This window comes from Engystomops pustulosus, chromosome 11 (genome assembly GCF_040894005.1).
Source record: "Engystomops pustulosus chromosome 11, aEngPut4.maternal, whole genome shotgun sequence".
Classification (NCBI taxonomy): domain Eukaryota; kingdom Metazoa; phylum Chordata; class Amphibia; order Anura; family Leptodactylidae; genus Engystomops; species Engystomops pustulosus.
The window spans coordinates 10,528,176-10,541,529 of NC_092421.1; the positions used below are offsets into that span (position 1 = coordinate 10,528,176).

The following is a 13,354-nucleotide window of genomic DNA, read 5'->3' on the forward strand; positions in this document are numbered from 1 at the left end:
AATGAAAAGAGACCTGCTACATTTGTCAAAAACTGAGCCGCTCCCTTTTATGGTTGTGCAACATTGACATAGCCCATGGACAATCTTTTTCTCTTACCACTGGAAACCCAAAGTATTTCGCTTATATGGAGGCTTTAGTAAACTAGTTGTAATTTCGGTAACTGTGTGAACATCAATTCCAAACAATATAGATGAGGGACCTAGTGCTACCCGCTGGATCACAATACCATCAGTGTATGGAGCTCAGCTTATGCTCCGCACTTGGCAGGGCACTTTTATCCAACTATGAGTTAAGAGGTTTAAAGCAAAGATAGACTTTTATTGCTGGATTTTTATTGTTGGATACTGTTGGTTTTGAGCAGAATCGACAAGGTGTTGAAAGTCGTAAAATTCATTGTTGACCTTGGTGGAAAATGACCCATGCCCACATCCCCGTTGCTTACTTGACTGTAGATGTCAAGGAGATGATGGAATTGGTCAATTTTAACCTCAACAATTACTAGAATGGCGTAATGGAGGCATAAGTCAGTGGTCAATGATAAGTCAGAGAAGATACAAAGTGTTACTTGTTAGTGATTAGCGGGTCACATAGCTTAGGCATTTACTGATTGGACATTAGTTGGATAAGCCACCTATATTTGCCCAAAACCCCTATAAGGCTAAAAAGGCTAAAAGCATCCAATCGTCTAATGTGTATGGGGCTCTATCACAATTTTGTATCCCTTGTATCCAGGGACAACACCTGCATGGTGCACCATAGAAAGTCTATGTGGGGGTCAGGAGAAACCAGTCACAGCCCATAGCTTCTAACGTGTATGGCCGACCTAAAACTTTGATGATAATATATAAACAAATCAAAAACAATAATGAAAGCAATCTCACCTCTCATGGTGATCCCTTGACTGGCTCATTCTTTGTTCTCCCCATCCTCGAGTTGTGAACATAAAAGGACTCTTTCCTTTCCACACCGGCCCAGTCTGCAGAGGCTTCACAGATAATGGTTGGACAGCAGCCTTGGTTGGCAGATCTGGACTCTTGTTCTCAAAGGGTGACAATGGGTTATGCTCCTGATTTCCTTCTTCTCCGACAGAGGAAGACCACCTTTTCAAAGAAGTCCGTCTGGTGCCGTAGGGTTGTGGTCCCGTGAGTTGGCTGATTTTGAGGGCAGATGGTATGTCCAAAGTTGGAGAGCATGGTCCACATGTTGGCGAAGGACTTTTATTCTCAGAACCAGGAATTTCCTTAGGGCGTGGAGGAACCAGTGGCTTGGGTCTTATGGGAGGTTTCACATGTTTTATACCTGATTGTGAGTAGGAAATATGAATCAGTGCATACAATAGCCAACTCAAATAGTCAAGGGTTCTATGTTTGCTCAGTTACTTATTGAAGAGATCATCACGTCAAGGGTAGGGTCACATCTTCCCTGTTCCAGTAACAAAAACAATGCTGATTCTATTATATAATGGTCGATACGGATGGGAACTTAGCCTATGGTCATTTTTATACAACCCTGTTAAGTCCATGAAACAAACAGGGACCTAGGCACAAACTAATCTATAATGCAAGTCCTATCCACAGGACAAACTCTCTGATACTCTGAGCATTCCTACAGTGAGGTCAGTAATTGTGTGGGCAAGCACCAACTCTGAAACAAGATAGTCATCGATGCTCAAGTGCTGGTGATGGCATCCCCTTTAATGCATTTTACAAACTGTGCTCACCTTGGATATGACACCCTTTTTCAGAACTTGACTGACCTAATGGGGCACATTTACTTACCTGGTCCCTGCGCAATCCCCAATACGGAATGTCCTGACGAGGGTGAAGTCTGTGCCCGATATCCTGCATCTGTCGCTTCCCTAATCAGGTCCGTTGGAGTTGACCTTCTTCTTCCCGGTGGGGCTTATTTGCTAAGGGTCCCGCGGCCGCATTTTCATCGGGTTTCCCGACTTTAAGGGCATAGCGTCAGGTTGGCCCGTCGGATGATCCGACAGGTACGGACAACACGCAGAATTTAACATTTAAAATTGTGTCACAAGCCAAGCACTTACATGCACCGGGAAGAAGAAGGTGAACTCCGGTGGACCTGAGCGGGGAAGTGACACATGCAGGATATCGGGCACACGCTGGTAGTGAATCATGGCAGAGTTCATCCTCGTCGGACATTCCGGATCGGGGATCGGCAGGGACCAGGTAAGTATATGTGCCCCAATATCACAATGTGGACAATGTGGCCACAACCTACATGGGATCGGAAGATCAAGTGATCCACCCAGGACTGTGCAGGGAACCGGACCCAGCATCAAAGACACATATTGGACAACTCTCAGTAAATGTTTAGGGAGCAAAGAGGTTTGACAAAAAAAAAATACTTCCCAAACATCCAGAATTGGTAAATATGTCTATAATGCCGGGTCTCACTAGTATGATTGGGCTGTTGTATATTAGTGTATATGGTAGAATTATATGGTGGTGTTATGCTATTACAGGTATTATGTGACATGACGAGAAGGCCATATTTAGGTATAACAGAAAAAATATTAACATGTCTTTCTTATTTGGTTACACAAATTTTGAAACGTACAGTTTGCAAGACAAATTGTTTAAAATACAGTGGACAATGTGATGGTCCCGGGGTCAGGCGCTTCTCCAATCCTTGCTGCCTGGTTATAACACAACACTGAGGCCGCACAGGGGACAAATCTACAGCCAAAACGTCTAGTTTTTGGCTTCAGATTGCCTTAACGAGTCACATGAAATACAAGTTGGATGACTGAATGTTTGGATGGGTGCAGATCCGTTGTGTAACCTAAAAGGCAGCTGTTTGGGCCTCTCTGTGCTGTCGTTTTGCACACATGTTGTACAGACAGTATTGGGCGTTTTCTGTTCTTGTGCGTTAACATGGCTATTGTGTAGTTTCTCATGTGGATTTCGTACCTCTCGGGGGCTCCGTCTTCTCCAGGATCTGCTGTGAGTTGGACTCTGACATGATGATGCGGGGAAACGTCCCTGGAGCCAAGAAAGGGAAAACAAACTGTAAAAACCAAATCAAGTCAAGAACAAAACATTTGCCTCCTAGCTGTAGCCGCAATCCAAAAAGGGACCCCAAAGCAAAGATGTGCTGTGACTATGGGGACTCTCTATGGCAGCAGTAATACTGGTCTGGTTATAGTGCAGGTCCTTTGGAGACCTACTCAGGTCCTTGGCATAAAGTAACAAGATGAGACAAGATGAGACAAGATGTATCCCCTCTCTCCGAGGGCCAATGTTAAAGGGTCTACCCTGGTGGTGTGGGGTAAGGAACCTGTGAGGTGACGGTGTCTTTTTCATGTATTTTATATGGAAACCCCTTTAAGCAGTGACGTAAACACTTAACTTTTCCAGATACAGCAATATTCTCGTTCTTGTTTGTGTCTGGAATGGAAGCTTCCCTTTTCAAGTAAATCTGACTCATCTGCCATTACAGACTGGCTACATTATAAGAGCTGCTAATACTTCTAATACTCCAACCAGGGTTAAATTATAGGGAGAGCATCCGGCGATTGAGCCCCGGGGCCCCCACCGGTGAACAGGAAGAGGGGGCCCCAACAATTGTGCATGTTGGGGAGGTGTATGTAGAGGTTCTGCAGCAGCTGAGGTGTGTATGTAGAGGTTCTGCATCAGCTGAGGGGTGTGTACGTAGAGGTTCTGCAGCAGCTGAGGTGTGTACGTAGAGGTTGTGCAGCAGCTGAGGTGTGTACGTAGAGGTTGTGCAGCAGCTGAGGTGTGTGTACGTAGAGGTTCTGCAGCAGCTGAGGTGTGTGTACGTAGAGGTTCTGCAGCAGCTGAGGTGTGTACGTAGAGGTTCTGCAGCAGCTGAGGTGTGTACGTAGAGGTTCTGCAGCAGCTGAGGTGTGTACGTAAAGGTTCTGCAGCAACTGAGGTGTGTAAGTAGAGGTTCTGCAACAGCTGAGGTGTGTAAGTAGAGGTTCTGCAGCAGCTGAGGTGTGTAAGTAGAGGTTCTGCAGCTGTTGAGAGGTGTGTATGTAGAGGTTCTGCAGCAGCTGAGAGGTGTGTATGTAGAGGTTCTGCAGCAGCTGAGGGGTGTGTATGTAGAGGTTCTTTAGCAGCTGAGGGGTGTGTATGTAGAGGTTCTTTAGCAGCTGAGGTGTGTACGTAGAGGTTCTGCAGCAGCTGAGGTGTGTACGTAAAGGTTCTGCAGCAGCTGAGGTGTGTACGTAAAGGTTCTGCAGCAGCTGAGGTGTGTAAGTAGAGGTTCTGCAGCAGCTGAGGTGTGTAAGTAGAGGTTCTGTAGCAGCTGAGGTGTGTAAGTAGAGGTTCTGCAGCTGTTGAGAGGTGTGTAAGTAGAGGTTCTGCAGCAGCTGAGAGGTGTGTATGTAGAGGTTCTGCAGCAGCTGAGGGGTGTGTATGTAGAGGTTCTGCAGCAGCTGAGGGGTGTGTATGTAGAGGTTCTGCAGCAGCTGAGGTGTGTATGTAGAGGTTCTGCAGCAGCTGAGAGGTGTGTATGTAGAGGTTCTGCAGCAGCTGAGAGGTGTGTATGTAGAGGTTCTACAGCAGCTGAGGGGTGTGTATGTAGAGGTTCTGCAGCAGCTGAGGGGTGTGTATGTAGAGGTTCTGCAGCAGCTGAGGGGTGTGTATGTAGAGGTTCTGCAGCAGCTGAGGGGTGTGTATGTAGAGGTTCTGCAGCAGCTGATGGGTGTGTATGTAGAGGTTCTGCAGCAGCTGAGAGGTGTGTATGTAGAGGTTCTGCAGCAGCTGAGGGGTGTGTACGTAGAGATTCTGCAGCAGCTGAGGGGTGTGTATGTAGAGGTTCTGCAGCAGCTGAGGGGTGTGTATGTAGATGTTCTGCAGCAGCTGAGGGGTGTGTATGTAGACGTTCTGCAGCAGCTGAGGGGTGTGTATGTAGATGTTCTGCAGCAGCTGAGGGGTGTGTATGTAGACGTTCTGCAGCAGCTGAGGGGTGTGTATGTAGACGTTCTGCAGCAGCTGAGGGGTGTGTATGTAGACGTTCTGCAGCAGCTGAGGGAGGTGTATGTAGAGGTTCTGCAGCAGCTGAGGTGTGTGTATGTAGATGTTCTGCAGCAGCTGAGGGGTGTGTATGTAGATGTTCTGCAGCAGCTGAGGGGTGTGTATGTAGATGTTCTGCAGCAGCTGAGGGGTGTGTATGTAGAGGTTCTGCAGCAGCTGAGGGGTGTGTATGTAGACGTTCTGCAGCAGCTGAGGGATGTGTATGTAGACGTTCTGCATTAGTTGAGGTGTGTATGCAGTGGTTCTGCGGCAACTGAGGGGTGTGTAAGTAGAGGTTCTGCAGCAGCTGAGAGGTGTGTATGTAGAGGTTCTGCAGCAGCTGAGGGCTGTGTACGTAGAGGTTCTGCAGCAGCTGAGTAAGTAAAGCCATTCTGTCAGGCCGTCATACGATGCTATAGCGGTGTAACCGGCAAGGAGCGACAAGTCAGTACAGTTTCATCTGCGGTGTCAGACTTGATGATCCGGTTGCAGTAACATTCGGGTTGGATTCTGTTGCATAAAGAAGGTTTCACAATAACAATAATTACAGTAGAATATTCTCATGGTATAATCTGAGTCTCTGCGAGCGGCTGCCCTCAGGCGGCTCTCAAACATGTTAGGCAATTCTTCCTTGTATAGTTATTCATTCCTAACAAAGTTCTATCCAGATAACAAACCACCTCCCCGGAGCAGCTCTGCAGATACTGCCCCCAGAGGGCAAGCTAAGCATTACACTATTCCTATTGCAAACAATGGGGCAGATTTACTAAGGGTCCAAACACCGCATTTTCGTCGGGTTTCCCGACTTTTTCCTTTTTGCCCTGAATTGCCCCGGGTTTTTGGTGCACGCGATGGGATTCTGGCACATCGGCGCTGGCTTGCATGAGACAAATCGGAGGGCGTGGACGTCGGACAACCCGACTGATTCGGACAAACCGCGGAATTTAAAAACCAAATTGTGTCGCAAAACACCGGGAAGAAGAAGGTGAACTCCGGCGGACCTCAGCGGGAGAAGCGACACATGCAGGAAATTGGACGCACGATCTTAGTGAATCGCGGCAGACTTCATCTTTGTCAGACATTCCGGATCGGCGGCGTCAACAGGACGGGTAAGTAAATGTGCCCCAATGGCTTGGAAGCTTAGGTGCCCCCCACCCTACACACATTCTAGTAGCTCTAATTCTGCATCTGCATTGTCCATGAACGAAGCCCCTTCTGCGGTCTGACTAATGATTGATAAAGTCGTAGGGGTGTTATCAATGATCAGTCTTTGATGTATCACGTGATCCTGTCTGTTTGCCTGACACTGATTGTTACAGATCTCACTTCTGTCGATTGATATGACCGAGCTCTCCGTGATGTCAGTGATATCCCAGGATTTCCTTTTCACTATCTTATGGATTACAGACCCATTGTAAAACGTACCTACCTAGAGAAGCTAATTAGTATGTCTATAACATTGGGGCACATTTACTTACCCGTCCCGTCGCGATCCCCGCTGTGCGTTGTCCAACGAGGATTCGGGTCTGCCGCGATTCACTAAGATTGTGCGTTCTGCATTTCCTGTATGTGTCGCTTCCCCCCGCTGAGGTCCGCCAGAGTTCACCTTCTTCTTCCCGGTGCATGTGACTGCTGATCGTGCGACACAATTTTTAAATTTCGTGTTTCGTCTGAATCAGTCGGGTTGTCTGATGTCCACGGCCCCAGATTTGTGTCACATGCAAGCCGGTGCGATGCGACACAATACGATTGTGTGTGCCAAAAACCCCTGTGCAATTCAGGGCAAAACGAGAAAAAAAACACGAAAACCAACGAAAATGCGGCGTTCGGACCCTTAGTAAATGTGCCCCATTGACTTACAATAATTCTAATGATCCCCCTTCTGCAGGTAACATTTGCCCCCAAGTAGGGTCATTTTCAAACAGAATTTTTTTTAATTCCATTAATTCTATATTTGCTATTCACCATAAAGAAGGGAGAAAACCACTGAAAAATAAATATATATTGACGTTTATTAAAGTGTTTGCGCCAGTTTCGTGTCGCAGCTGCGCTGTGTCCAACAAGACAGAAAAAATGTGCCCCAAAAGGGGCAGTTACTGCTTAGTCGGTGCCCACTTCCCGAGCAGTGCAAGGGGGCACCAGATTGTGGGGTGCACCAGACTGGGGCTGACGTTATTAGATGCAAAAGGGTTTAAAATTTGGGTACTGTTACACTTTAATAGGGTTGGTGATCTGTGCCTGTGTGTTCTCCCCCCTCCCCTGTTACCTCATGACGTCCTCCCCTCCTACAGGACGTGGGGGTGTATATGGCCGATCACTCAATGTTATCTCCCTCTTTGCGGTGACACTCAAGCTGTCCCTCCCTCCCTATGTTATAAAGATGTTATGTTTTTTTGTAATATTTTTCCTTTGTACTTTAAAGTTAACCAGCTGTAGCTCCTGGCGGGGCCCGGGATGGTAAATAACTGCTCTCAGCTATAACAAAATAAAATGGGTTAACATAAAATATTTGATTATCTCATTCTGTCTCTGTCTGTCCCTGACTGTCTCTGTCTGTCTCTGACTATCCCTGTCTGTCACTGACTGTTTCTGATTTTCTCTGACTGTCTCTGTCTCTGACTGTCTCTGTCTGTCCCTGGCTGAGTCTGTCTGACTGTCTCTGACTCCGGTTTTCTTTGACTGTCTCTGACCAATTCTGTCTCCGACTGTCTCTGTCTGTCCCTGACTGTCTCTGTCTGTCCCTGACTATCTCTGTCTGTCAGTGACTGTCTCTGACTCCGATTTTCTCCGTCTGTCTCTGTCTCTAAATGTCCATTTCTGACTGTGACTGTCTTCGACTGTCTCTGTATTTTTCTCTCACTTTCTCTGCCTCTGACTGTCACTTTGTCTGTGTGGAAATCTATCAGAAGTGTCTGAGAGCAGAACTGTTCTAGTTGCCCATGGCTACCAATCAGAGCTCAAGTTTCATTTTCCCACATCTGTCTATAAAATGAAAGTATGGGGTGAAAATTTGCCGTAAAACCTAGTCTATGATGTCACAGAGAGCGAAAATTTCGTGATTGTAAATGCAACGGTGCAGATTCCTTTAGCAGACATACATAAATACACACATATACATACATAAACACATACATACACACACACACTCACTCAGCTTTACAGATTAGATTTCAAGTCACAGCAGACGGAATGGTGGAAGATTTGAGAATGTGGTTGCTCGGTTGGCCGACTTGCCAGCTTGGAGTCCAGCTGGCATACAGCTTCCAGTGCTCAGAAATGTGTGATTTTATACCAAGTGCCTGATTTTGGATATTACAGGATAATATATAAAAAATAAAGCTGTGACCTAATATTCCACACTTCCGCAAGAAGAGTATGTCATATTTTGGAAGTAATTTATACTGTTATAGTTTAGTGATATTTTTGTTAAAGGTAATTTATTAAAGTGCCTTTACAGGTGGTTCACATTAGATGTTCTGTTGCATTCCCCCCAGGTGCCAGAAATCCTCAATCTTGTGCCCCCTACACATTACACAGGCGCACTGCACACAGGGGTGTATATTATCTGTACACAGTTACTTGTCTATATTGGGGTACATTTACATGGCTGTGTGCTCGCCCGGACCATATCCCAGGTGAGCACAAAGCCAGAAAGAGGAGGGGGGAGGGGCAGCGCTCTTCACCCCTCCTCACTCCATAGGCAGATAAGATCTATGGGGCCATGATCTGGTCGCAAATCATGCAACCAGATGACGGCCCCCATAACAGCCGTGTGAATGAGCCAGGATTGTACCGTGCCCATCAGCGGTCATCGTGCCCCTCATCACCCACATGTCGTGGAGTTAAATCCCAAATTCTTGCACTGCGCAAGGATTTGTCATCATTTCACTGCTTGTACACCAGAAATCTGTGCAGGAGCAGTGATAAATCTCGCCTGGTACCCCATATTCTAGTCTGTGCTTGTGAGAAAAAAATCTGCACATAAAAAATGCTGCTATGATTGGAACAGTGACTGGGACATGTTATATCTACTATGTATGCTACACACAGTATTTTATGGTAACAAAGGCAGCCATTGGGGCTCATTTACTAAGGATCCACGGTCCGCAGAATAACCGACGATTTCTGATGTGCGCCGCATTTAGAAGGGCTTTTTGTCGCGCGCGATCGGATTTTGGCGCATCAGCGTCGGCTTTCAAGTGACACAAATTGGGGGGCGGGACGACGGACGATCCGACGGATTCAGACAACGCGCTGGATTTAATATGTCAAATTGTGTCGCAAGACATGCACTCACATTCACCGGGAAGAAGAAGGTGAACTCCGGCGGACCTGAGCAGGGAAGCAACGCAGGACTTCATCTTCGTCGCACCGTCTGGATCTATGATTGCGACAGAACTGGGTAGGTAAATGTGCCCCATTGGGACCTGTCCCGTTGTGTCCGCTGATCCGGTATGTCCGATAAGGATTCGGAGCTGCCGCAATTCATTTACAACGTGACCCCGATTTCCTGCATGTGTCGCTTTCCTGCTCAGGTCCGCCGGAGTTCACCTTCTTCCTCCCGGTGCATGTGAGTGCTGATCTTGCAACACAATTTGAATCGTAAATTCTGCAGTTTGTCCGAATCAGTCGGGTTGTCCGACGGCCACGCCCCCCGATTTGTGTCGCATGCAAGCCGGCGCCGATGCACCACAATCCGATCGTGTGCGACAAAAACCAGGGGCAATTCAGCGCAAAAACAGAAAAATTCGGGAAACCCGGCGGAAATTCGTCCGACGGACCCTTAGTAAATGTGCCCCATTGTCTTACAGCTACTGTCATAGGTGCACAATGGTAGGTAGTGTCTTGTGTCTGGGTATCTCTTAAATCAATGACCTACAGAAATGTGTCTTCTTCTTGATAAAATTATAGGCAAGAACAACAAACATGATAAATTCCAGCTGTATATGAGCACCGGTCACGCAGTCCTGCACTATAACCAGCGATGGTCTTAGGGACAGAGGTAACGTTCGTACTTTCACTGCATGTTCAGAATTAGGGGCACATTTGGGAATTCCTGGCCATACTATGGCATCATAAGGAGGGGGCTCCTAGGCACAAGCAATCACCCCCCTCATTAATATAAATCACTGCACTGCTCTCTATGTTACATGCCATTCTTAATTGTCTTAGTTTCTGGGAAAGATGGATGACAACCAATATGGCTGGCAGAGGACTCTGGGAAAGATGGGTGATTAATGTCCTCGAGCGTCTGTCACAAAGAATTTCCTGTCTAAAAAAAAGTCCTCATCCCTTTAACATGTATACAGCGAAACATCGGTGACTATGAGAATAACATGACGTCTCTGGCGAAAGGAGGAAGAGAAAACATCTGGAAAAAATCTGCTTCCTAGCTACGATCATCTCTCTGCAATTAAAGGGATACAATGTCTAATATATATGTATATCATTAGGGTCTGGACTCACAGCTTGACCCTACAACCAGTATTAGCACCATTAACCCATTATTTCATGGATACATATGTGGGGCTCCATGTTTGACTTGGGTCTGACTCTGACCCTTGTGTATGTGTGTCCAGGGGTGACCCCTGGTTTGGGTCTGGACGCCTGTGTACGTGTGTTTGGGTCTGGACGCCTGTGTACGTGTGTTTGGGTCTGACCCCTTGTTTATGTATGTTTGGGGGTTGGCCCCCTGTGCACGTGTGTTTGGGTCTGGCCCCCTGTGCACGTGTGTTTGGGGGTTGGCCCCCTGTGCACGTGTGTTTGGGGGTTGGCCCCCTGTGCACGTGTGTTTGGGGGTTGGCCCCCTGTGCACGTGTGTTTGGGTCTGGCCCCCTGTGCACGTGTGTTTGGGTCTGGCCCCCTGTGCACGTGTGTTTGGGTCTGGCCCCTTGCGTATGTGAGTGGGGTTGGCCCCCTGTGTATGTCAGTGGGGTTGGCCCCTTGTGTATGTCAGTGGGGTTGGCCCCTTGTGTATGTGAGTGGGGTTGGCCCCTTGTGTATGTGAGTGGGGTTGGCCCCTTGTGTATGTCAGTGGGGTTGGCCCCCTGTGTATGTCAGTGGGGTTGGCCCCTTGTGTATGTCAGTGGGGTTGGCCCCTTGTGTATGTCAGTGGGGTTGGCCCCTTGTGTATGTGAGTGGGGTTGGCCCCTTGTGTATGTGAGTGGGGTTGGCCCCTTGTGTATGTGAGTGGGGTTGGCCCCTTGTGTATGTGAGTGGGGTTGGCCCCTTGTGTATGTGAGTGGGGTTGGCCCCTTGTGTATGTGAGTGGGGTTGGCCCCTTGTGTATGTGAGTGGGGTTGGCCCCTTGTGTATGTGAGTGGGGTTGGCCCCTTGTGTATGTGAGTGGGGTTGGCCCCCTGCGTATGTGAGTGGGGTTGGCCCCCTGCGTATGTGAGTGGGGTTGGCCCCCTGCGTATGTGAGTGGGGTTGGCCCCTTGTGTATGTGAGTGGGGTTGGCCCCTTGTGTACGTGAGTGGGATTGGCCCCTTGTGTATGTGAGTGGGTCTGGTTTTGTCTCCCTGTTTCCTGATCTGTGCCTGATAAAATGTTCCAAAGTACAAAGAAATCCTCAAGGGAAATGGGAGGCCAAGCCAAGAATTGAGCAATCACTATTAGATGCCAAGCCGAAACTGACAGGCTCCCAGACACACCCGGGCTCTCACCTGCACCACCAGCATATACCCCATTCACATGGTTAAAGATTAGGAGTAGTGCCATAGCCCTGTATCTTAATGCCCAGGCTTGTAGGTGTCCCTCCCGGCACATAGTGCACTTACCTAACCCTATACTATAGCCTAGACATCAATAATATCAAAATACTATAATATTTACACCTCATATAGTAACAATGACAAGTACATATATGAGACAGCCGTGTCCATGGACCAACCACGTCCATATGAAACAACGTATCAAGCTGCTGAACCAGATCATACGGACCGTATAAAACACGGATGAAGCTGGAAGAACGTGTAATACAATATCATACAATGTATCAAGCTCAAGCGCAGCATAATGCCAGGAATTAAGCCCAAACACCATGTTATACAATGTATCCAGCTGAAGAATCACAACAAACAATGTAACAAGCTGACAGTCACATAGAAAGACATGCAGAGCCCTCCAGATACAGGCACTCCTGCAGTGCCCCCCTACATGTCCACATATGCAGGAGGGTGCCCATGCACAGCGCAAACTGCCTGCCCTCCATATGGTACCTGCATCTGTGTCTGTCCCTCTGACTTGGGAGTCTGCAACTGTTTTTACAAGCAACACACAGCACAAGAATGAAAGTCAGGGAGGCATTCCTCTGCACTTACTCAGAGCAGGCCCAGCCCATGCCCTTAAATATTCACTCACACTCATGAATATGCACTCAGCGCTTGCATAATAATTGCTGATCCCAGACGCCGCTTGCAATGCAGAAAACGAAATATTATGGACAAAAAAGGCAGCGCCTCAGACAGAGGGAGGAGAAAGGCAGGAGCCCAATGGAAGGACCTCAGGCTGCATTCACACACGCAGGTTATGGTGAAGGTGCGGAGCACAATACAAAGAAAAGCAGAAAGGATCTAAACTGTAGGGAAAGCTGCAGGGGCTGTAATATGCAGAGATGTACTTTATCTGTAAGGCTGTACATTTCTTACAAGCCGCCATCACTTTCACTGTCAAAAAACTCACATGAAAAAAAATGCTGAACATCATTATGCTAATAGTCCCCAAATACTGTCTAACAGCTTGAGGAGTGGAGCGCTCCCTATAGCAGCAGCCTAGCTCTGTAGTCAGGACCTCCCCTATAACAGCAGTCTGGTTGTGTAGTCAGGACCTCCCCTATAACAGCAGTCTGGTTGTGTAGTCTGGACCTCCCCTATAGCAGCAGTCTGGTTGTGTAGTCTGGACCTCCCCTATAACAGCAGTCTGGTTGTGTAGTCTGGACCTCCCCTATACAGCAGTCTGGCTCTGTAGTCTGCACCTCCCCTATAACAGCAGTCTGGTTGTGAAGTCTGGACCTTCCCTATAACAGCAGTCTAGTTGTGTAGTCTGGACCTCCCCCTATAACAGCAGTTGGGTTGTGAAGTCTGGACCTCCCCTATAACAGCAGTCTGGTTGTGTAGTCAGGACCTCCCCTATAACAGCAGTCTGGTTGTGTAGTCAGGACCTCCACTATAACAGCAGTCTGGTTGTGTAGTCTGGACCTCCCCTATAACAGCAGTCTGGTTGTGTAGTCAGGACCTCCCCTATAACAGCAGTCTGGTTGTGAAGTCTGGACCTTCCCTATAACAGCAGTCTAGTTGTGTAGTCTGGACCTCCCCCTATAACAGCAGTCTGGTTGTGAAGTCTGGAC

The 13,354-nt window shown here is 47.8% G+C and overlaps 1 protein-coding gene across 1 annotated transcript in view; it reads right to left on the reverse strand.

Moving 5' to 3' along the window:
* Positions 1-12,318, reverse strand: part of TNKS1BP1 (tankyrase 1 binding protein 1) — a 56,823-nt gene extending 44,505 nt beyond the window's left edge. Inside the window, exons 1-3 of the mRNA XM_072130170.1 lie at positions 12,228-12,318; positions 2,938-3,009; positions 883-1,300 (exon numbers count right to left, since the gene is read on the reverse strand). Of these exons, the coding sequence (XP_071986271.1) occupies positions 883-1,300; positions 2,938-2,989 (470 nt within the window). The 5' untranslated portion in view covers positions 2,990-3,009; positions 12,228-12,318. The remainder of the gene's footprint in view (positions 1-882; positions 1,301-2,937; positions 3,010-12,227) is intronic.
* Between the last annotated feature and the right edge of the window lie 1,036 nt (positions 12,319-13,354).